This window comes from Podarcis gaigeae (assembly GCF_964106915.1).
Source record: "Podarcis gaigeae genome assembly, chromosome: 1".
Classification (NCBI taxonomy): domain Eukaryota; kingdom Metazoa; phylum Chordata; class Lepidosauria; order Squamata; family Lacertidae; genus Podarcis; species Podarcis gaigeae.
Window position 1 is genome coordinate 42,286,489 of NC_139678.1, and position 24,958 is coordinate 42,311,446.

Here is a 24,958-nt window from a genome sequence, read left to right on the forward strand (position 1 = left end):
CTCTCTCTCTCTCTCTCTCTCTCTCTCTCTCATATCTATCTATCAACAACTTTGCCCCCCCCCAAAAAAAAACCCCAACAACCTTTCGGTCCAGATTTTCGCTTTTTGAAATATGGCAACTCTAATCTATCTACACAGGGAGAGGGGGATGACAGAGGACAAGGTGGTTGGATAGTGTTCTCAAAGCTACTAGCATGAGTTTGACTAAACTGTGGGAGGCAGTGGAAGACAGGAGTGCCTGGCGTGCTCTGGTCCATGGGGTCACGAAGAGTTGGACACGACTAAACGACTAAACAACAACAATCTATCTACTGAAAGGCAGTCACACATTAACTGAAGCCAAGTCCTAATCTTTTCCCCTCACATAATTCCTTGTTGATGTCAGAGAGAGAGAGAGAGAGAGAGAGAGAGCGAGCTGGGGGAAGTACAACCCTGCTGGTTCTCTTTGGTCTTCTGTTATTTTAAATCATGAACAGCCCCCCCCAAAAAAAACCCCATCACCCCTCAAACTTATCTGCCTTCTTGTTCTCCTGCTGCATTACTTCTGTGACATCATGCAACTATTATTTTACCATGTACAGTGGTACCTCAGGTTACATATGCTTCAGGTTACATACGCTTTAGGTTACAGACTCTGCTAACCCAGAAATATTACCTCGGGTTAAGAACTTTGCTTCAAGATGAGAACAGAAATCGTGCAGCAGCGGTGCAGCGGCAGCAGGAGGCCCCATTAGCTAAAGTGGTGCTTCAGGTTAAGAACAGTTTCAGGTTAAGAACGGACCTCCGGAACGAATTAAGTACATAACCAGAGGTACCACTCTATTTAATTCTGGGGTGGATTGGAGAAAATCAGTAGGCCAAGGTTAAGCACCTCCTCCTCCTGCCCATCAGTTCTATCCTTCAAATTCCTTCCTAGCCCTTGCATTAGCATTAGAAAAGTCAGGAAGGAAAACCATGTTCTCCTGTAGCCAATCACAGCTGAATGATGAGCCATGCACACCTGTAAGCACATATTTGTTGAGCTTGCACTTTAAACTTTTTAAATATATGGACTTCAAACCCCTTGGATATGAAACACTTCTCAGAGAGCAACAGTTTGGGAAATGCACGAATGGAAGGCACGATAAGATTTCCAAACAAATCCCACAGACACTTTCTCAGCTTTTTGTTTTTATTTTGTAATCATACTTTTGTGAAACCTCTGTGCATTTGTCATTAACTTTTCTTTATTCCCCTTCCAACACTAGTAATTGGTAGCTTACGGTAACATTGCTTTTATCTCTAATTATCTGCCTTCTTTCTTCTGCTCCGTTCTGTGACATCGTGCAATTGTATACTGTGCTATTTTATTACTTCTTTGTGGAAGCTGAGCCTTGATATGCAGCATTAGTACTAAGGTTCAACATGGCCTAGGACTTGATATTACCTCTTGCTAAGCAACTGTTCCTGATTGAACAAGCAGTAGAGAACTAGGAGGAGGCTGTTACGGTGCCTCTGTACTTAATCTGCATGTCAAAGTAAAGTGCTGCAGGTTGAAAGCAGGAGAGTGTCACCTCCCCCACGTACAGCTATTTTGGAGAGGAAGGCAGCCATAGGAAGAGGGGAGGAAACATACATTACTTAAGCTATAATGAAAGGTGCATGCTGTGTTAATGGCCTGTCATTCCTTTGCAAGGTTCATTGTTGTGGTGCAGAGCAATTCTTCCATGTAATTATAGCTCCAGTGAAGCACAATAGCACTCTATATGTTTTGCAGATTGGGTGGTGCAGTGTAAAGGGGACCGTGATGTCATAAGATCTGGAATGTGAAATTATGAACACCAAAACCACAAGCATAATAGAGAAGCTAATCATTAAAGTAGGAGAAGGGAAAACGGCCTTTCATCTTTGCTCATTCCCTGCTGATGCAATTACTGTTGGAGGTACTAGTCCACTATAATCTAGCTCGATATGCCTGCCAGAACGGATATGCTTTGCACACTTTTGCGTCCAGAAAAAAGGCTTCTCAAGGTCTTCAAAAAGCTTGGGAGAGAAAAAATGCAGGTAGACACCAGGACTCTGGGTCACATAGCAGACATTGAGCAGATAGTTGGGTCACTAATGATGTATATGTTCTAAGTACTAAACTTGCATATGTAAGACCAGGCATAGGCAAACTCAGCCCTCCAGATGTCTTAGGGCTACAACTCCCCTCATCCCTGACCACTGGTCCTGTTAGCTAGGGATGATGGGAGTTGTAGTCCCAAACCATCTGGAAGGCCGAGTTTGCCTATGCCTCCATAAGACCCAGGTTTTAAGTTTGCTATATTGGTGTATATTTGGTGTTAAATTAAAACTATTCAGCTTTGTAAGACATGCCCCATTTTACCAGCAAAAAAAAAAAAAAAGGAAGTAGATTCATAATCGTAAGCCACAAAGAAAATACATTTTACTGTATTTTATTTGATGTCAGATGGCATAGATGAGTAGAAGCTGACTAAGCCAGAAGGAATAGCTCTTACACTGATAAATAAAAATGGGGGCTGCATGTGTGTGAACAAACCAATAAAGCAATCTGAAAATATGGACGCTTTACATTGTGAAGAGCTCTAATGTCTGGCTAAGGTTGTTTTCTGTGTCTCAGCACATTCTTTGTACGCAGTCTAGGCCTCATTCTAGAGCAGGGGTAAGCAACCTAAGGCCCGTGCGCCGGATGCGGCCCAATCGCCTTCTCAATCTGGCCCACGGATGGTCCAGGAATCAGTGTGTTTTTACATGAGTAGAATGTGTCCTTTTATTTAAAATGCATCTCTGTGTTACTTGTTGGGCCTGCCTGGTGTTTTTAAATGAGTAGAATGTGCACTTTTATTTCAAATGCATCTCTAGGTTATTGGTGGGGCATAGGAATTTGTTTGGTTTCCCCTCGAAAATATAGTCCAGCCCACCACATGGTCTGAGGGATGGTGGACCGGCCCACAGCTGAAAAAGGTTGCTGACCACTGATCTAGAGTGAATGTCATGCAATGGCTAGTATTGGGCTTGGGGTGGGGGAGCAATAGTTGCTTCAGTTTTCCATATCTACCTCAAGGGGACATTACTTTGAGTTCTTTGGAGGAAAGATGGTATCCCAGGCTTTTTAAAATGCCAGCTGAGTTTGGTTTTATTCTATGAGGATGCTGATACCACCCCCACCCCCCGTTGCTTCAGTGCCTCTTAAATCTTTTGTTTCTATCATTTCAACTGTGTTGCTGTGTTAACGGCCCTGTTAATGGCCACACTAAAAATACCATACATATGTAAAACAATGTAGTAAACAACTTATATTTTTGACATTTAAAGCCCTTCGAGTCAAGAATACCTGAAAGATTCCCTGTCTCCCAGTGTCTCTCCCTCAACTAAAATACTCATAAGAGTCCCTGTTCTGGGTTCTCCCACTGCCTGAGGTAGATACACCAAGTGGCTATCAGAAAGAGGCTTCTCAGTGGTGGTGGACTGATTTCTTAAATGTCCTTGCCAGGTACACTCACCCACGGGCCTACAAAGGGGGGGCAGAGGGGGCGGGCCGCCCGAGCACCACTCGGGAGTGTGTGTGACAAAACGGCCTGCTGGCTCCTCAGCTGTAGAGTGGCCAAGGGCGCGCGTGCAGTTATTATGGGCTGCCGTTCTTGTGCACTGTCTGTGCAAGCTGCCTCTCACACGGCAACTGTATGGGGTGCCACACATGCGCAGTCCGTACAGGTTGCCACTCATGTGCAGTCTGTATGGACGTCGTGCATGCGCCGCCGGGTCCCACCCCGGATGTCGGAGAGGGTTCCTCCACCACTACACACACCTGGAATCAAATCTGATGCCATTTTGGCACCAGGGAAATATTATTTATTTTGACAGATTTTATCTGACTAGGTTTGTTATGTTTTCTGTTTCTTCTATGAATGTTGATGTTATCAGTATTTTTTTAAATTTGCGTTTTGAAATTTTGTGAAATCTCTAAAAGCAAAAGGTAAAAAAACAACAACCAGCGGAAGATATCTGTACCTTGAACAATATTTCAGTTGTCATGGTGAATCCATGGGTGATAATAGGCTCCTCATCTGGAGGACGCCCCTTCCAGCAATCAAGTTCCACACAGCGGCAGCCAGCCAGTAGGGTCTGCCGATACATTTCAGGAGAGGAGATTCCAGAAAATTGTCCAGCTGCAAAAAAGGGGGGGAGGAGGAAAAATAAGCCTGTCATCATCGTCTATGCAGCCATATCTTTTGAATGAAGAGAAGGGAAACTCATTTCTGTTTAAAACTTTTATTTCTTTTTAAAAAATGACTTGTGACTTCTCTGTTTCCAAAACTTCACCCATGACATAATTGAAATTATAAATATTGCTTACGCGCGCGCGCACACACACACACACACACACACACAATGTTATATAATTGTGGGTCGTTTTGAAAATTGTTATATATTTAAAACTCTTAAAAAAAAGAATTGTTATATAACTTATTTCAGAATAGGTAGACAGAAGTAGACATGTGGACTGTAGCAAAACAAAAATAACAATAAGTAGAGCATATACGTAAAAGGAACATGAAACAATATCTACAGCACAATCAAGCCAGTGTTATACATATAAAGATAGTTATGGACAATTCTGCTATAAATTTTGGACAATAGTTTCTCCATCTGTTCTCTATTTGTTTGGACACCTTTCAAAATATCAGCACCAATCTTGGCACAAAGGGTTGCCGAGGTGGGGGCAGTGGTCTTCATTTACATCTGGATGCTGGATGCCATTTTGAATCAAGATGGCAGACCAAAATGTGATTTTTACATGACTTTACCTGGTTTTGGGCACAGGTTCAGCCACTTCATTACCAAACTTGACATGAGGGTTCCTAAGGTAGGGGCAGCTATCTTCATCAATGTTTGGATGCTGAGTGCCATTTTGATTCAAGATGGTGGACCAAAATGTGACTTTGCCTGATTTCTGGTGTGATAGGTCCATTCACAAATTAAAAAATTACTAAAAAATTGTAATATTTTTTGGTTTCTACAGATTCCCAGGCATTGCCAAGCATTCCCTGCTAGTGATAAATGAGTCATGGCCTGATGAACAGTTTTCATAATGAAAGTAAGCTACAAAGCTAAGTCAAGGGTCAGTAGTTATCCTCTTGCAATACAACAGCTAGTAGAAATGGACATATCTCCTCATGGCTGCATACCTGTTAGATAGGTGTTGTGGGACGAGTTGATAAAGTAGTGAGAGAGTGGCTGGCTCATATCTTGGTGCAGCAAGAGTTTGTCCTGTGATACTATACTGTTTTCAGGACCACACAGGAACCAAACCATTCCTTCTGGAGACAGCTGCCCTGCAAGATAATTTTTAAAATGTTACTATTGCTGGTAACAAAATACAAGGGCCTGGAGGAACTGAGTTTGCATATTCCTGCCCATCTAAGCAATGAGTGATTGATTCCAGTGGGGCTACTCTGAGTATTATTTAGTCAGATACACCCAATGACTTTAAGCTACCCTAGGCCCAGGCTACTGAAAGATTTCCATGTAATAAACAGATTCCTTCTCTTCCCCTGATGACTTTGCACCATCCACGACTCCTCATCCTCTGCTACCACCTCCTGCCATCATTGCCAATAAAAAGGAGGCCAAAACAGAGGCCAGTGGTGAGTGGGATGAGGCGAGGTGGAGGTGGCGCCAGAGGAGGAGGCAGGGAAAGAGCTCCTCAGGGACCCAGATCTGCTGTCCCTACCAGCTGCCCTGAGCCTGCTGCCCTGAAGCAACTGCCTCATTGAGGGCAGGCCATCCCTGGCTGCCTTAAAAGTGGACCCCTATGACCATCTCTATCTGGTTTTCATCTGCAATATTTTATTTTGATCTTTTGTAATGTTACATCTGATTTTTTAAGAATGGTTGTAATCCATTTAGGTCCATCCCCCCCCCCCCGCCAGAATTGTAGTGATATAGAAATAACAACAACAATATTATGATACATACTTCTGCTTATGGAAAAAATAAACTCACCTCTTTGAATATTCATCCCACTGGGCTCATACTTGTCTATGAGACCCTGTACCTGTTGTGGCTTGGCAGGGGGGAAAAGCATGTCATTGAGGTGAGAATCTCGCTGTTTCTTGTTAATGAATTTTGTCAAGTGGTCTTTGGTCATGTACGGCTTGGCTTTTGAATGGCTAAGCAAAGACAATGGAAAAAGGACAAAGAGAGAGTGGTGTCTTTAGATGTTCTGGAAAATCCCTCTTAGCAGCGAGACAACTTTTCTTACACTCATTTGTGGTTTTGACATGACTAGTTCCTTGTTACCCTTGCCCTGTCCGATACTTTACATTTGGTATCAGCAGTACTACAAGATGTGGGGGGACTAGGGATTTATCATGCTAAAACAGTCATCCAGTAGCATGAAGTGGGTGCTGGAAAAACATGCACTGCAATGTTGGTATAAGTAGAAGTTATGGGGATAACTAGGCATTATAGATAGAGATGGCAACAGCATGCAAACATTTAGTCTGACCATAAGCACACTTAATTCTGTACTGGATAGCGACCGATGTTAACAAAATGGTGGGAGGAATAGGAATAATCTTGCTACCCTTCCCCACTTTTTCATTTAAAAAGTAACAGTGCTGTCAATCTAGCAATCTGCAAAATTCCAGCTGGTTCTCACAGCCTCACTTCGGCTGTACATTATCCCTTCTCTCCCACACATGCTGGCTGCTACATAATGGAGGCTTACTGTGAGGTAAATATCTCGTCGATCTCTGGGCGAGGACACAGATTCATCAGGAACGTTTTGTACACCGCTTCAGGGAAGTCCTCTGGATTGATGCCATCATTCTGGAAGCAGAACAGCAATTCTTGATGACTGTTATCAACCCTTTTGTGGAGTTCATTTCCAAAATGAAGGGGCCCAAAACCTACCCTGGAAGTTGGGCCCTCTGTCTTGGATGCCCTTCCCTGCCCAGACCCAGATACGCATACTTTAAATGTATTTCTACCTCCACCATCACTTGGTTTCAGTGTATCTATGTGGGGTTTTGTTGTTGTTCATTTGGTTGTTTGTGAGTCGTTTCAGTTTGTCTTGGCAAGATAAAGCAACTAACAAATATAATAAATAATAATAAAAGTGTGCCAGGTGCACATCACTCAGTAGTGAAGAATAAATACACTGTACTCAGCTCTACACGCATTCATACACATTCTTGTTTTCATTTGTGTGTGTGTGTGTGTGTGTGTGTGTGTGTGTGTGTGCTCTAGGACTGAGACCTCTCACTGAACACAAATACTTTCTGAGGCTGAGCTAAGAGATTCCAAGGCTGAGACAAACCAAGAGGGATCTATTGAGTTGGTCAATAGTACATTCTCTCTTCACAGTTCCTGTGATCTAAATAATCATCAGACACACACACCCTCCACACACACAGCTCGTTAAATAAAAAGATACATTTAAAACTATGTGCATTTCAGCTCTAAATAGGCAGTGTTGTACTGTGGTACACTGCATACTGTACAGTAATGCAGGAGGTTCTCTGGAAAACTGACTTTTTTTACAGCTGTTTTACTGTTGTGTTAGCAATGGGCATCTATACTTCATAGAATTAAACTGGTTTAACTGCCATTCAGTTTCCTCAAGGAACCTGGAAAGTTAGGCACCTGTAACAGAACTTTCCAACCTACAATTCCCAAAAGTCTTCGAAAGAAGACATAAACTGGTATAAAATTAATATAAATTTGTTGGGCAGACATGTTTGTTGACTATGAGGCCTGGGCTATGGAGAATATACTTCTTACCTTGCCCTTCGGAAGATGGCAAGCACTTAATGCTGCTTCTACCCTTTTTCTGTCTGCAGGAAATGCTTGAAAAATACTGAAAGAGAAAGAAAAGGGTGAGTGAGAGTGACCGTTATTGGGGAAGAGCTATTTGGCAAAACTTCCAGTGGGAAAGGCAGTCCGTATAGAAAAAATGGCAAATTGCCCAACATGTAGGCCATTAGTTGTCTCCATGAACTAGTTCAGCATAGGCTCCAACTATACAACCAGAACTATAAGCAGTTGTTGTTGTTGTTTAGTCGTTTAGTCGTGTCCGACTCTTTGTGACCCCATGGACCAGAGCACGCCAGGCACTCCTGTCTTCCACTGCCTCCCACAGTTTGGTCAAACTCATGCTGGTAGCTTCAAGAACACTGTCCAACCATCTCGTCCTCTGTCGTCCCCTTCTCCTTGTGCCCTCCATCTTTCCCAACATCAGGGTCTTTTCCAGGGAGTCTTCTCTTCTCATGAGGTGGCCAAAGTATTGGAGCCTCAGCTTTAGGATCTGTCCTTCCAGTGAGCACTCAGGGCTGATTTCCTTCAGAATGGATAGGTTTGATCTTCTTGCAGTCCATGGGACTCTCATGAGTCTCCTCCAGCACCATAATTCAAAAACTATAAGCAATAGTTATCTGATATTTCCTTCCCCTTTTCTTTTAGGAGTAACTGTGACTGAGAAAAGACAAGCAGTTTGTGTTATCCTTTTTTATTTTCTGGCAGAGTAGTGTAGATGACTTGCCTCACTTAAGAGACAAAGTGTCACACCTCTCAGCAGTTCTTTGTTTCTGGCAATCTGGCATCTGGCAATGAAAGTGTTTTTGAGGACTCCATAAATTCAGGAGCCTACTCTTCTTTTCTATGTTTGCTTTTTCTTGCCAATCTGATGTTGAATTGGTGCCAAGTTATGTTCCTCTGCAGATGGATGAAATGGCAACCTGTCTTCTGCTATCCTTATTATTGTTGTTGTTGTTGTTGGATGATGATGATTTAATATTTTCAAATTGTTATTATTATAAATTTTCCACAAGTGAGGAAGCCAGAGAGAGTGAGTCTTCCTAGGATTGGAAGCCAGGGGGATGAAGTTGTTCAAGGCTTGGGCGGTTTCAAATTTTCATTCAGCTATGAAATTCAGTGGGTGACCTTAAGCTAGGCACATTCTCTTAGCCTAATGTGCACCACACAATACATTTAAAGCACACAACTTCCCCCAAAGAATCCTGGGAACTGTAGTTTTTTAAAAGGGTGCTGTAGCTCTGTTAGGGATAAACTACAGTTCCTGGTATTCTTTAAAAGTATGGTATGTGCTTTAAAAGTATGGTATGGATGTTACCTCACAGGCTTGCTGTGAGGATATACTTAGGGTAGGGAAAACTGTTATGCCCCCTTAAGGTCATCGGAGGAAAGGCAGAGTAAAAATGTAATAAACAGATAAATAAACAATTAAGTTGAGGCAAACCTGGTTTCATAACATATAGTGAGTGCTGTAGAACAGTTTGATTTGTCCTGGATTTGAAACCTGGTAAATTTTACCTCAGCCCTCTGAACTGTATATCAGACTCGACATCTCTAAGCATTCCCTCCCAAAAGAACCCCTGGGCAGCCATTTGTCCAAGAAGATCCCTCAATAGTGCAGTCATTCAAGTTTGTCACACACCATCAGTAGTCAAAAGAAGCACAATGCACATGCCGTACTCACTTCCTAACAGGAATTTTCCCCTCACTATTCAGTTGCAGTTTCAGCTTCACCAGTCTGTGGAAACATTCAAAATAGACAATCCTTGGCTAAGAGAAAAAAAATGGAACAAGGGAAGTATGGTAGCCATAACAATAGGGAAAAGTAAGATAACCGTAAGAAAAGCCTGAGGTGAATTATTGTTAGATTTAAAGCTGAAATTCGATTCCACGTTGATTGGAAAAGTTATTAAATTCCACAGACTCGTCGCATTTGCAGTCACAGGGAATCGTGAAGTGAATTGAAACTGAGATTTGGGCACCTTGTTTACTGACATCCCAAGCTAAACTCAAAGGCAACAACATTTCATATTGAGATGATTAATACAAGTCAGTGGAACTTGCCAGAGAATTAGCATCATGATGCTAAAAAGAATCTTCTGTTGATATCATACTTAAGCTTTCTGGATTGAATTGTTTATAGTACATTCCTCTCATCTCAGCACATGACTAGTTTCATGTCATCAAAATACAAAAGAAGTGTAACAGTTGGAATGATACATGCCTGCAGTGTATCATCACCTGATCAGGTCCTAGCTAGCCATGTCCTGCTTTGGGACACTATATGACATAAGGGACCGAAACAGGACATTCAACTCTCTCTCCCAGTTTTCCTTTTTCCAGCTGACATCCGGTATTCCATAGCTCTGTCCTCACTGGGCTGGCTTTTGGGGGGAGGCACTGACACCTTACTTTTAAACCGTTGTTTTGTAATTTGCAAACTTTAGGGTTTCCATAAGCACCCCAAGTCTTATCCCTTCTTTCTCAGTGGCCGCCCTTTCTGTTGGCACTCAACACTTGAGCATGCTATTTGAAGGAATAACAGAAAACACTTGGTAGTATGAAGTTATTTGATAACTACTTACATTCTCTCCAGGAAGGAATAGCGGGAAGCATTATATACAAAGGGGTTCCTAGAAATGACCATGATATCATCTGCCCAAGCCTGAAAAACAAGGAAAGACTGGAAAATGAACTGTGTAACACCCTCACTCCCAGTGCCGCTGAGCAAGTGTGTTATGGCCAAGTTCCACATGGAACTTGTTCATTCTCTGCCCTTGTTATCCATTCTAAAGTGATGCCCTCCAGCTAGACAGCCATTGAAATAAATGATATTTAGTTTCTAGTATATAAGCTTTAAATCAGGATTTTAGCGGAACAAATTATTCTTTTCTCTGTTTAAAGAGGGCACTTCAGTACATCTTACAGGTACCTGTCTATAATAAATAAAGAGCATCAAGGTAAAAAACCCACAAAAGTTTATTTATTAATTAACTTATATTCTGTCTTTCCTCCAAAGAGCTGAAGGTAAATAAGCAGACATCATTTTCTCAATTCCTGTTTTCTCAAGTTGAAAACAGGTGTGTCTTGCAAAGCATCCAGCAAACTTCATGGCCAGGCAGGGATTAAAACATTAATCTCTCATAGCCAAACCCAGCACTTCAAATATTTTACTGGCTTTCTCAGTGACTCAGCATGGAAGCTCCATTTATCTTTTTGCTTGAGCAAACTTCCAGGATAATTGAGGAGCAGAGCAGCATAAACTGCTCTTTTTGTGAATAACATGTGCTCACTCTTTGAAAAATAAGTCACTAGTGGACAGTTTGCCCATCTTCCCATCACTCCTTTCAGAACTCTTCATGATGCCCCAACCCAACCCCTTTTATAGTTTTTCAATACCTTTCCAACATTTTCTTTATAGGAAACAAAATTGTGAAAAGTGAGATCCACCAAATCAGGACCAGAAACCACAGTCAACGTCTTCAGAAAGAAATTGTTGTCTGGGAAATCCAGGTTGAAAACGTCTCGGAGCTTCTGGCTCTGCAAAGGATAAACAAACATGAACATTCCAAGTAGGAATGCAGAGGGGAGGACAAGTTGCCTGCATGAAACTGAGGAGATTTCACCCCTCCCATATCCAAGAATCTCCTGATGATCTCCTGATGATCTCTGCTGACTCTCCAGAGAGGAGGAGGCGTGTTCTGCTATCTACTTATTCTGCCCCAGCACCACATCAGTGTGTGTGTGTGAGAGTCAGTCAGTCAGTGTATCGGGGAGAGAGAGAGAGTGTTAGAGATCGTGTCTAGAGATAAGGTTGTTGCTAAGAGCAGCTGCAGACTCTCAGTGTAGCATTGATTTATGCTTAGAATATTCAGCTCTGTATATAGTTTTGTATCATAGTTGTAGTTACAGAATAAAAGGAAGATATTCTACAGAGCTGCTCTCCGAGTGGTTTATACTCTGCAAGACTCTGCTGCGCAACAACTGTATTATTGAGACAGTGAATCCGGTGCTCTCAGCTCTAAGCTGTGAGTCCACAGCACTGTGACCTGTTCCTGTGGGAAAGGAGGTCTCTGGCAGTGCTACCCAGCTCGACTAGCCCAGTCGGGGTTGAGGTGCATGAGTCCAATTGGTGCACTGGCTCAAGGGCGATGCTGACAGAAACAACAAGAACTGGGTCAACCTTTTGCTTGAAATTCAAAGTGGAATGATTCAGCTTGAAGATCAGAAAACATTAACCAATATAGCATTTTTTTTAAATTGTAATTCCCTTTACTCATTGAATAGTGGAGTACTTTATTCATTTACTGTTTATAGAAGGGATGGGGAACCTGTGGCCTTCCAGATGTTGTTGGATTACTCTTATCTTCCCAGTGCTGGCTGACACAGATGTGATTTAGGAGCATCTGGAGTCACTAGTTCCCCATCCCTAGTTTACAAAAAAGTTTAACATGCTCCCACCCCAGCATACACTATTGAACTTCTTACAGAAATACTATAACAGGGTCAGATGCTACAATAAACTCAGAGCTGTCAGAAAATAATGGCAGCTTTGTGTTGAGATTGTCTTCTCCATTGTTTCTGGCCATGCCCACGATCAATGGCGGTTGTTCTCCGCAGCCCTCCAGGGGCTGCAGGGAAATTCAGGCAGGGGGAAAAGGGGAAATGAGGCATAAATCCTCTAGATGCTCTTCAGTGGGGAGTTCACTGCATCCCGCAGTGTGGTGCAATCCCGTGTCTGCCAACTTGAAAGGCATAACAGGAGCGATCTGGAGTGTGCCGCTGCCATGGACAAGCCTTCATTACAGGCATGATTTCTGGAAGGTTCCTCTTCAATTTGGATAATTGGCATTCATCAAGAGGCGCTCTCCAAGCATCATATGCTAAGAGGCTGCAATCAATCAGCTGCCGAAATATCCGGGACTGGTTTTCTGAAGGTATTTGAATGTTTTCTGAAGCTTGAGAATCCTTACAACAGCCTCAAAGGAAAGAGGGAGGACAAGGAGCTTTGTGCTTTCTTAGGGTTTTCCAATGGTCTTTCTATTTCTTGTCCTCCCCTACGATGAAGAAACATGTGTAGTTGCTACTTTATTTGACACTTCAAAAACGGGGAGGGGCAGTGGCGGAGGAAGCCTCTCCATCACCTGGGGCGCGGCGCTGAGGGGCGTAGCGAACCGCCCGGTAGCGCACATGCAGCAGCCTGTATGGACTACTGATCGAGTGCCATCTGTACGGACTGTGTATGGATCTGTACCCTCGGCCACTCTACAGCTTGGGGGGAGGCAGTGGACCATCTTGTCACCCCCCCCAGGGTGGCACCCGGGGTGGACTGCTCCCTGCCCCCCTTCATATGCCCCCAGGGAGGGGGGCTTTTCAATTATGCTTTACAAGGAATTTAATAAAGTTTTGCTATGCCCCCCCCTTGACTGAGGCTGAATGGATTGTATTTATCAGCACCGCCAGACCAGGGTGTTGTTGGAGAAATCCAGCAGGGAAAAAGAAAAATGACCCGCAACTGGATAGCTGCTGAAGAGAGGTTGATTTTTAGGAAAGTGTGTGCTGTGTATTGTGTGCCGAGAAAGAACTCCAGAGGGGAATTTAATGGCAGATGTCTGGAAAGTTCACTCTGTGAGATATTTATGGCTGTGGCTCACATGTCAGCCTGATAACAGTGGAACTGAATGGAATGTGACCTTGTACCACTCAGATAAACACTGCAAAGAATTGAACAACGAGAGAAAGAACTGAACTTTTTTAACATTCCAAGTCTGGAACAAAAATGTACATGAAGGGCTACAAGTGAAATGGATTATATATTTACAAGAGGGAAATGAGGTGCTGATTGTAAGGTGACAAAGGGGACAGCTGGAAGAATGGTTTAATGGCAAGTGAAGGATGTCAACTGGAGACTAAATAAGAACTGAGCAGCTATGGGGGAATATAATGGACATATGATTGCAACAAGAGCAGGAAACCTGGTTTTAAGAAATTGTATTAAATTAAGTAATTTGGTTTGATTTTTAATAATTTGGAAAATCAATAAAAATAATATTTTTAAAAAAGAGAGATTGTCTCCTCCATAAGTTATACTGAACAGTATTACAGTACCAGACTTGTCAGGAAATGTGCATGTTTCACACCTTTGGTTCTTGATGCCAGATCACAGGTAAGTTTCACCACACATTATGGGAAGGAAGGGAACAAACTTCTCATGGGGCTAATATTTTTGCAGCAATCCTGTGTTTTTCACCATGTATAATCCTGTCCTAAAAACAAGGACTATGAGATGTTGTCTTGTTAATGTGGGACTTTGCTGATTTTGACAAAACCACCCCATGCACACTGGATATTGCTTGCACCAACTTTAGTTTCTTGGGAATGTTTTCTCTCTCTTTTAAATGTGGGCCTATGCATGCCCATTTATTCACCAGACTTAAACTTTCACCCCATTTGATTTTACCTATTATGTAACCTCTTACATAAGCACTGTTTAGCAGTTTCTCCTGAACATTTTCAGATTTTGCACCCACCGTCCACTCCCAAATTTAGCAGTGCAAAAAAAGGATACATGTTTCACAGGCCACACATTTCATACAGTCCAGTGTTACAAAACACACAATTTGCTACCACAAATGAAAAGAACAGCTCAGTCAATATGAGAGGAAGAGGTCAATTAACAAGTTACAATGGCATCTCCCATTGAATATTGCATGGATAACAATTACTAATCTATACACTATGCCACAAACTCACCTTGGGAATCTTTGCAAATTTCCCTATTCTAGTATCTCGAATGCTTGTAATTTCCAAAAATTCCATTTCCTGCAAAAAAAATAACATTCAAGTCCTGAGCAATTGGAAAGGAAAGCACTTGCATTCACAAGCCCATTACTCAGCAGCCTAATCACATCTTCTAATGTACAAAACAGCATGCATTAAACATTACCCATTTTCCAACAGATTCCATTAGGGGCAGGCCCAGAGAATGTTACCACTACTAAGCAGTAATTGGTAATGTCCAAAACATAACAGCTAGCCCAGTATCACTTTGATGTTTGGAATCTGTGTTATATAAAAAGCAAGGTATCTTCTCAGAAAATTAGAATTCTTCTTAGCTTTAACTATTACAGCGACTCTCACATGAGTATTATGTGGAAATATTGGGGAAATAAATGCAAGGTTCTGAAACGTTTGTGTATTATACTCAAATGGCAACTGGATCTTTCACTAGCTGTCTTCTTTTGAGTATCACATACTAATGTTTGGGAATTGGGACTAGAAACAAACTGACAACCAATACAGGTGCTTTAAAACATGAGAGATCTAAACGGAACCCAAGCCAGTAATCTGACCACTGCATTTTTCAACCTTCTTTGCATTTTCCATGCAGTGTTATGAGCCACTGTGTTAGGTTATCTGAAAGAGGAGCTTGCTGGGAGAATTTGCCTCTGCAGAGATCTTTAGCCCGCTGAGGACGCATTCTGATGACATCATTGGTTCACGCTACGCCAGTGGCATAGTGTGGGGGGTGCAGGGGGGGCCGGCCACACCGGGCGCAACATCTGGGGGTTAGGGTTAGGGGGCGCAAATCCACGGGTTAGGGGGTGCAAATTACTTGCCTTGCCCCGGGTGCTGACAACCCACGCTACGCCACTGCGCTACGCTGCATATACAGTGGTTAGGGCAACCCACACAATACGGTAGCTTTGCACATCTTCTTCTCCTTCTTGTACTTGCACTTTCTAACCTTCAAAGTCTGCTGGCTCTCAGCGGCATTAGCACCCGTCAGCATGGGTAAGACCCCCTTCCCTGGTTACTGCTTAGCAACAGCAGTCAAATGATAGAAGCTTTAATATTACACACCACTGATCTGCATCAATGCAGATCTTTTTTGTTTGGTTTTTACTTTCATAATGGGTTATAACAGCAGGGAGCTCAAGAAGCCTAAATCTCCCTTGTTTGTATTTTCAAATGCTGACAAGCAAATTTCCAAGAACATCACAATTCTCGTTTGCTGATTCAGGCCAAATGGCATATCACATGCCTCAGCTCTTATTATTATTATTTAACTTAAAAGCCGCTTCAATTTGTGAGCAGAGAAGGGGTGGGTGGGTGTAACCCTTTCCCTGCTGGCCATTTCCACACTCCAGATTGCTCACTTCATTCATTCTGGGGGAAAAAAACTTAGAAGGGGGAAGCAACAGGAAGTGTGTAATTTGGAGAGAGAAAATAATGGGGAGGGGAAAGTTAATCACCCCACTTCCCAGTAACTCAAAAACTGGCATCTCACACGATGCAAGATCCCATGGAATCTGATGGCAAACACGTGTAAATGTTACATTTTTGTGTACCCTTTCTGGCAACACCTTAAAATGGATAGGAATAGCATTCTTATCCCCAAGAGAACTACATGGATAAACCCTTCTGACGGAACTTTTTGTACACTGCTATACATTTGTACAAAAAGTCACACACACCCCCTTGTACAAAAACTGGCTTCGGAACTGGACTGTTTGTTAGCTTGCCCAACAGCATTTGAGCTCACCATTGTTTACAAGCTCTTTTCGCAAGTGGGAGACCAGCCTGCCACTGGCCTCTCCCAGTGTGGAATTAAACAAACCACCATCCTACTCCCATATTTGTTTATTTTGCTTAGTATTCTAATCATAAGACTACTGAATTTTCCAGGCAAATGAGACACCTGAGTTATCACTACCCTCAGACAAGCCCATCTCTTCCGTTGACAAATTAGTGAGCTATCTGCCAGGAACTACAGGCAGCAGAGTGAAAGAGGCCCCACTTCACTCTTTAGAAAACTCATCCTTAACTCAAAGGGTCCCTATACTGCAGCAAACTAGTACCTGGCAGAGCCGTGAGTAAGCAGCAACCAGGTGTCAGGAGGTCAGAGCTTTGTGTGTAACGTGGTCTGCCTGCACCCCTAAGCTAGCCAGCTCCCCTCGGGTGTGGTGGAGAACACTGGGCAGATTCACATCACACATTCAAAGCACTATGATACCACTCATGGCCCCCCCAAAGAATTCTGGGTGCTGTAGTTTGTTAAGCATATGACTATAGTTTGTTAAGCATTTTAAGGGTGTGACTTGACATGATTACAAGGTAAATGTCTCAATTTAGTGTGACATGTTATTCTAGACAAACGTTTGAAGGCACAACTATCAGTGATTATTGGCCATGAATGGAGTTTCCAGGTCCAAATGCAATTATATCTCTGAATATCACTTGCTTGGGAGCAACAGCTGTTGCATTCATGTCTTGCTTGTGGGCTCCCTAGAAACATCTGGTTGGCCACTTTGGAAACGAGGGTGCTGGTCTAGATGTGTGTGTCGTTTGATCCACCTCGGATCTTCTTATTGTCAGCAAAGTCACTTAAATACAGTGGTACCTCAGGTTACATACGCTTCAGGTTACATACTCCGCTAACCCAGAAATAGTGCTTCAGGTTAAGAACTTTGCTTCAGGTTGAGAACAGAAATCGTGCTCCGGCAGTGCGGTAGCAGCAGGAGGCCCCATTAGCTAAAATGGTGCTTCAGGTTAAGAACAGTTTCAGGTTAAGTACGGACCTCCGGAACGAATTAAGTACTTAACCCGAGGTACCACTGTAATGCAGACAGATTTCAGAGAGAAATGTCCTGATAACACATTGCAGAGCAAAATTGAATGAAAGCAGTGTATACCGGTAGTTTGAGGAGAAAGAAACAGAGAAGCTTTGCCTTTCTTAGTTAAGGTCTTGTACATAGCTCCCTCAGGGCTACATAGCCAATCAGGGCATGAGGTGACTCAGCAAACATCATGCCACTCTGCCTTGTTGCCAAACGAAACCTCCGCCACCCTATCTGGTTAGCAGACTTATTGATAGCAGAGTTAGCCCTTACGTTACAAACTGAATGATCCCTGCTGTTGGACTTCTACCACTTCTAGTCTTCCAAGAGGAAGTGAAACCTGACAAATTGTCAACCTCCTGACATAGTTCTACTGTGCATAGTTACTGCTATTGTCTTATTCTCAAGCTTCAGTTACTCCTGTGATTAAGAGAAGGAAGCAGCCCCAAACCACAGTATCATACTTAACTAGAAAGCAGAACTAAACGATCAGAGGCTCTCAGTACCCACTGGCCTGCTCTATCTCACTGCATTTTCAGTTTTCATGGACAGATGGCCTTCCTTTTCATGTGGATTATTGCTCCGCTTACCAAACATCCTTACACTGGGCTGGTTCATGCATATCACTTGGAGCCACAGTTAAGCCTAACTGGTTTGGGGATAAATGTGGAGTGTGCTGGTGTATGGAGCTAGAATTACAGCTGATTGTTCCTCTTCATGCTGCTTCTGTGCTCACAGGATCTAAGCCATAGTTTCGGCTAATATTGTGTCCAAAGAGAAGTAGTACCACAACATTCTACCTCAGTCAGACTACAACTAGAGTACTGTGTCCAGTTCTGGGTGCCACAATTTAAGGATATTGTCAAGCTGGGATTGGTGCACAGAAGGGTGACCAAGATGATCAAGGGTCTGGAAACCAAGCTTTATGAGGAGCAGTTGAGGGAGTTTGGAATGGATGAGACTGAGAGGAGATATGAAAGCCATCTTCAAATATCTAAAGGGGTGTCACATGGAAGATGGAGCAAGCTTGTTTTCTTCTGCTCTAGAGGGTAGGTCTTAAAGCTACAGGACCAGTGGCTTCAAGTTAAAAGAAAGGAGATTCTGCCTAAACATTCAGAAGAATTTTCTGACAGTAAGAGCTATTTGACAGTAGAATGGTCTCTCTTAGAAGGTGGATGTTTTGAAGCAGAGGTTCAATGGTCACCGGTCATGTGTGATCTCGTTGAGATTTCTGCATTGCAGGGGATTGGACTAGGCACTCAAGATCCTTTCCAACTCAACAATTCTATGATCCATTTGGTATCCACATACCAAAAATCCAGAAACCCATGACAAGTTTTCAAGCTCCCCATAGGCATTTGGTTGGCAACTGTGAGAACAGTACACTAGATGCCATGAGACATTGGCCTAACCCGTTATGTTTGGATGTTCCTTCTTTTCTCTGTTTTGACAAATCTGCAGGACAAATCTACCCCAGTCTCAAATCTTCAAGGCATCTCTCCATGTAAGGCAACCTTGTGCTTCCATAAGTCCCAACTTTTACACAAGCAATGAACAACAAGTACATGCTTTGGCCAGGTGACAGTGGGAAGTGGCTCTTTGGAAGAGCTAAATTGGATGTGCCAAAGAGAAACTGAGACTAAGAGGATGCCTAAAGAACACGTAGCACCTCCAGCCGTTACAGAGATACTGGAGAACAGGATGCACAAGTACTTTGTATTTTCTACCCCCTGCATGTTCAATTCCATGCAAATTAGGAGCAAAAGATTAAGAGCATCAGAAAGGTTACATACAGAATTAATGTCTGGGATGTCCCTTCCAAGTGAGGAAGTGTGGCTCAATGAAAGAGCACATGGTTTGTGCTCAGAAAGTCCCAAGTTCCATCCTTGGCACCCCCAGTTAGAAAAGATCAGATAGCAGCTGATAGGAAAGTTTTCTGCCAGTCAGGGTAGACAAAGCTTCCTATGAGGCTTAGAGGCACATCATAGATGATGTATAAGGTTGAGAGAAAAAGTGAGTTTGGAGGTTGCCTGCTGTAGAAGGAAGTGGCCAACAGGCATGGGGTATTCAATGCTCCCTTATTATTACATTTCTATTCTGCCCTTCCACCCAAGAGAGTCCAGGACAGCTAACACCAACGTGGTGAAACAACACACCATTACAAATAAACATATTTAAAAACTTTGTGCATTTAATATAGGCTTTTAAAAAATGACCTGTGTCTAATATTTTAGAACATTACTGCATGAGAAAAGAATGTTCTCACACAATTAAGAATAAAATCATCATCATCACTTCCCATGAAGCATCTCCATACATAAAATAGTTAGCTTTCTAGTTTCCGCTCTCCATTGACTCACTGCTTTTCTCTAGAATTCCCCAGATGCACATGCTGGTCAGTCAGCAAATATAATTAATGCCCTTCTAGCTTGGAAGGGGCCAGAGCTCAGCAGCAGAACACCCTCCTTACATGCAGAAGTTGGGTGCCTGGTATCTCCAGATAAAAGGATGTCAAAGAGCAGAGCTGGGTCAGGGACCTCCATCATAAGTTCAAAACTTTGCATGATACAAAGATAGGTGTAATGCTATGGCTGCTTTTTCTGAAGCCTCCAAGAAGAGCCCATCTGGAGTTAGAATAAAGGGGATCATTTCCATTTTTCTTCTGCCACCAAGCTGTCCCCCCCCCCACAACCATATGTGCAAACATTTGCTTAGAACCCCACATGAATGGAGCTGGAGTTGAAAACCACAGCTACGTAGGAAGCAGCTGCCTCACAAAGAGTCAGATTGTTGGTCCAGCTACCCCACTGTCACCTATACTGACTCGCAGTGACTCTCTAGGGTTCCAGACAGGGGTCTCTCCCTGTCCTATCTCGAGATGCCGGGGATTGAACTTGAGACCTTGTCCATGCAAAGCAGATGCTTTACTACCAAGATACAGCCAGCAGAGAAAAAAGTAAGCGCACCTTCACCCTCTCCCCACTTCTTGCTTCATCACTCACAATGGGTTCCTCTCAAAGCTGCTCTCCTTCAGAAAAAGGTGAGGCACGAGGGCTGTGTGCTTCACACATTTGCATTTAAGACATAGTTTGTTCCCTAAATCAGAGAAGATGTCTGGGACTGGGTTAGATAGCTTGACGGAATGGTCTTATTTAGGAGATGGGAGCTTCATAGATGGGACCCATGTGCTTTGCCCTTCAAAGACTCAAACCCAACGATAACTACCGGTAATGGTTCCTCATCATCCGGGGGGGGGGGAGTGAAAAGTGGGGTCCCACAGGGTTCAGCCCTGGGCCTGTTGTTGTTCAACAGCTTTATAAACTACATGGATAAAGGATTTCAGGGGACGCTCATCAAATTTTCAGATGACATCAAACTAAGAGGGTAGCTAATGCTGCAGAAGACAGAGTCGGGATCCAAGATTACCTTTTACAGATTGGAGAACCAGGCCGAAACTAACAAAATGTATTTCAATAGTGACAAATGAAAGGTTCTACACTTAGGCAGGAATAAACACCTGCACAAATGTAAGATGGGGGACACCTGGTTTGCCAGTAGTACATGTGAAAAGGATCTAGGTAGACCACAAGCTTAACATGAGTAAACAGTGTGATGTGGCGGGGGTGGGGGAGCTAATGGTATTCTAGGCTGCATCAACAGAAGTATAGTGTAGAGGTCAAGGGAAGTAATAGTACCACTCTATTCTGCCTTGGTCAGACCACACCTGGAGTACTATGTCCAATTCTGGGCACCACAATTTAAGAAGGATGCTGACTAGTTGGAACGTATGCAGAGGAGGGCAAGCAAGACGATCAAGGGTCTGGAAACTAAGTCTTATGAGGAATGGTTGAGGGAGCTGGGTATATTTAGCCTGGATAAGAGGAGACTGACAGGAAATATGGGGGCCATCAAATATCTAAAGGGCTATAGGAACAAGCTTGTTTTCTCTGGCTCTAGAGGACCAAAATTAATGGATTAAAGTTACAAGAAAGGAGATTCCAACTAAACTTAAGGAAGAACTTTCTGAGAGTAAGAGTTGTTTGACAGTGGAACAGTCTCCCTCAGAAGATAGTGGACTCTTCTGCCTTAGAGATTTCTAAGCTGAGGTTGGATGGTCATGTGTCATGAATGCTTTAGTTGAGATTCCTGCATTGAAGGGGGTTGGACTAGATGACACTCCATAATTCTATGATTCTATGACTCTGGTATCTTTTGACATCAACATCTCCAATTAAAGACTGAGGATCAGGACTTACCTTACTCTGCAAAGTCCAATAGAGATAAAAGCCTTTTGGGTCTACCCGCAGAATCACAGGAGATGCAGTTGCTGTATCCTGACAAAACCAGAAAAACAGGTTTGTTTGTTTGTTATTTGTATTTATTAGTCACCTTTTTGGACTTGAGTGCATCAAAGCAAGTTATACAATAAAAGAAAACAACGAAGGCCGTACACTAAATAGCTCAGAAACTGTCATTTATGTGTTCTAATATTTCTGTGAGGGGGAGGAAATGTCACTTCAACTGCGTGAGGTGGGCTGGATGACATATATTTAGGGTAGGGGATGCCAACATTTTACCTGTTGGCAGGGCCTTGCAGAGCCAGGCAGAGGCCTGGCCCAGGTAGATAATGTGCCCCCCCCCGCGCACCTCCGTGTTTGCCCCAGTGCATCCCCTGCGATTGTGAATATGCTGACAGAGGCCCCCTTTGGAATCGAAGGCCCGGGCCAAGTGGCCCATATGGCTCCCCCTCTGTCTGGGCCTGCCTGTTGGACTCCAACTCCCATCAGCCCCAGACAGCGTGGTCAATGGCAAGGGATGATGGGAGTTGGAGTCCATCAACATCTGGATGCCTCCATGTTAGCTGCTATTATTATGGTTATGATTAAGATTATGATTGATTTAAGGTTTTCCCCTATGCTATCATTTAAGTTGACTTCTATCCACATATACCGTATTTTGGAATTGCTGTATGGTAAATAGAGGAATGTATCCCATGTTAAATCAGTACAAACTTTTCTACAGCTGAGTGGAATTCTTGTTCTGCCCTTATTCCTGCCCATTCTGCCACCCCACTTTCTTCATTAGCGGGATTTTCAGAGAGGAGAGAGAGAGAGAGAGAGAGAGAGAGAGAGAGATTGGGGGAGAGGGTTTTAAAGCATGGGGTAGAACTTCATAAAAAGTTTGTTCTGGATTCCAAAATCGAATTGGCTACTTTTTTAATAGGAGTTTATTAGTTGCTAATTTCACTATGTAATAATGACTTCCACTTTCTTCTCCAGATCTGATGTGAATGAGCTGCTACCTTGGCTACAATTCCCTTTTATTCATCTCAGAGCATCTGGAGGAGAAAGTGGAAGTCAAACTGTCACACTTGTCTAAAAGAAGAGATCCTAAAGTCTTAATCCAATTCATGGGACTTTTAGTGGGGTAGATTTGCTGCAGCTTCTGTTTTCTGTGGTTTTACTGCTTTGTTTTTGCAGTTTTATTGTATTTGTTTAAACTAACTACTCAGTCAGCATTTGGATGTCTTTGACAGCAAACACCTTGATTTGGAAATGGGGAAGGAGTGGAAATTAATATGATAGAGGTGACAGCTGTGCCCGCCTTGTTTTGTGTGATCAGCCTTGTTCTGCATCATACAAGACTCTGAGCTGGTTTTAGTTCTTAAAATATCTATGGCACTCAGATATACTGAGCTGCACCGCACCACACAGAATGAAGACCATGATGAAGCCTGCCCTTAAGAGCTTTCTGTTTCACCATTAAAGCCATAGTTACATGGTCTATCTCCAAGTGACATACAGTATCTCCACTTACAGAAAACTTGTGCCTACTGAGTCAGCTGACAGTAACAACCGACACACCTGTTACCTGAGGGGGCAGCCAGGTGATAGATTCCTTCATGACTGATTCAGTACTTTAGCATCTGAGCTGTAAAGGCTGCTGAAGGAAAAGCTATCAAATAGTGCAAGCATTGTGTACTATACTCCTGCCTCTGGATTTTGCCACCCACAGTGGCTTGGGATATTACACTGTTAATAAGAAACTTCTGCTTGACAATTCAAGAGCAATGATAATATAAAATGTAAAGGGACCCCTGACAGTTAAGTCCAGTCGCGAACGACTCTGGGGTTGCAGTGCTCATCTCGCCTTACAGGCCGAGGGAGCCGGCGTTTGTCCACTTCCGCAGACAATTGTTCCGGGTCATGTGGCCAGCATGCCTAAGCCACTTCTGGAGAAGCCAGAGCAGCACACAGAAACAGTGTTTACCTTCCCATCGGAGCGGTACCTATTTATCTACTTGTACTGCATGCTTTGGAACTGCTAGGTTGGCAGGAGCTGGGACCGAACAACGGGAGCTCACCCCGTTGCGGGGCCTCGAACCGCGACCTTCCGATTAGCAAGTCCAAGCGGCACAGTGGTTTAAACCACAGCACCACCCACATCCCAAATGATAATATAAAGGTCCTCAATAACATTTTTTAAAAACCCTCTATAATTAGTTAACGTCATCCAAAGGTATCTCCTTAATTAACATATGTGAACCCATATAATCTACACCAGTTTTTTTTAAAAAAACAAACAAACACCAAAACAGAACAGGAAGGAGTGCATTTGGGCATCAAAACACAATGGGGAAACATTTTCCTGGTTTGACCTGAATTCCAACACAGGAAATGAATATTGTCACCAATGCGGGACAATATTCTATACAGCTGAAGCCCTAAAAGCAGGGGCAGGGAAGCATTTTCAGCCCAAGGGCCACATTTCCTTCTTTGCTTCCTCCAGAGGGCCATGTGATAATGGTGGGTGGGACCAGAGGCAAAAGGGAGTGGAGCGATGGATGTAAACTTTGCCGCTGCATCTTCACACACCTCTCTGTATCTTCTATCCAGATAAACAAGAGGCATTGTTAGAGTTTAAGGACACATTCCAGCCAGGCCAAAAACACTTAAGAGTGCGCAGTAGGTCCAGTGAAGTTTGTGGGGCTAGCTGGTGAGAGACCTAAGGGCCAAAAACAGGTGGCTGCAGGGCTATATTTGGCCCCTGGACTGGAGGTTCACCAACCCTGCTCTAAAGGAAACACAGGTTAATGATGGAATCACCCCGGTGCCAAACTGGAGGCCTCCAAAAGGACAGAAGATGAGCCTGCTGGAAGAAGCCAGTGGTCCGTCTAGTCCAGCATCCTGTTCTTACAGTGGCTGACCAGATGCCTGTTGGAAGTATGTAAGCTGAATGTGAGCACAAGATAACTCTCCCCACCAGTGATTCCAGCAACTGGTATTCAATGGTACCTCAGGTTAAGTACTTAATTCGTTCCGGAGGTCCGTTCTTAACCTGAAACTGTTCTTAACCTGAAGCACCATTTTAGCTAATGGGGCCTCCTGCTGCTGCTGCTGCGCCGCCAGAGCACGATTTCTGTTCTCATCCTGAAGCAAAGTTCTTAACCCAAGGTAATATTTCTGGGTAGCAGAGTCTGTAACCTGAAGCATATGTAACCTGAGGTACCACTGTAG

At 43.3% G+C, this 24,958-nt stretch overlaps 1 protein-coding gene across 4 annotated transcripts in view; it reads right to left on the bottom strand.

The window, feature by feature from the left end:
* The window catches only part of PLCB2 (phospholipase C beta 2), a 53,240-nt gene that overhangs the window by 26,160 nt on the left and 2,122 nt on the right, over nucleotides 1-24,958 (bottom strand). For 2 of the 4 annotated variants that reach the window (XM_083744359.1, XM_083744362.1), the window contains exons 2-11: nucleotides 21,698-21,775; nucleotides 14,575-14,643; nucleotides 11,221-11,361; nucleotides 10,407-10,486; nucleotides 9,506-9,559; nucleotides 7,792-7,867; nucleotides 6,737-6,837; nucleotides 6,010-6,176; nucleotides 5,193-5,339; nucleotides 4,015-4,172 (exon numbers count right to left, since the gene is read on the bottom strand). In XM_083744359.1, the coding sequence (XP_083600485.1) occupies nucleotides 4,015-4,172; nucleotides 5,193-5,339; nucleotides 6,010-6,176; nucleotides 6,737-6,837; nucleotides 7,792-7,867; nucleotides 9,506-9,559; nucleotides 10,407-10,486; nucleotides 11,221-11,361; nucleotides 14,575-14,643; nucleotides 21,698-21,775 (1,071 nt within the window). Of the gene's footprint in view, nucleotides 1-4,014; nucleotides 4,173-5,192; nucleotides 5,340-6,009; nucleotides 6,177-6,736; nucleotides 6,838-7,791; nucleotides 7,868-9,505; nucleotides 9,560-10,406; nucleotides 10,487-11,220; nucleotides 11,362-14,574; nucleotides 14,644-15,173; nucleotides 15,258-21,697; nucleotides 21,776-24,958 lie in introns of those variants that run through there. The other 2 variants (XM_083744360.1, XM_083744361.1) reach the window with 2 other exon arrangements.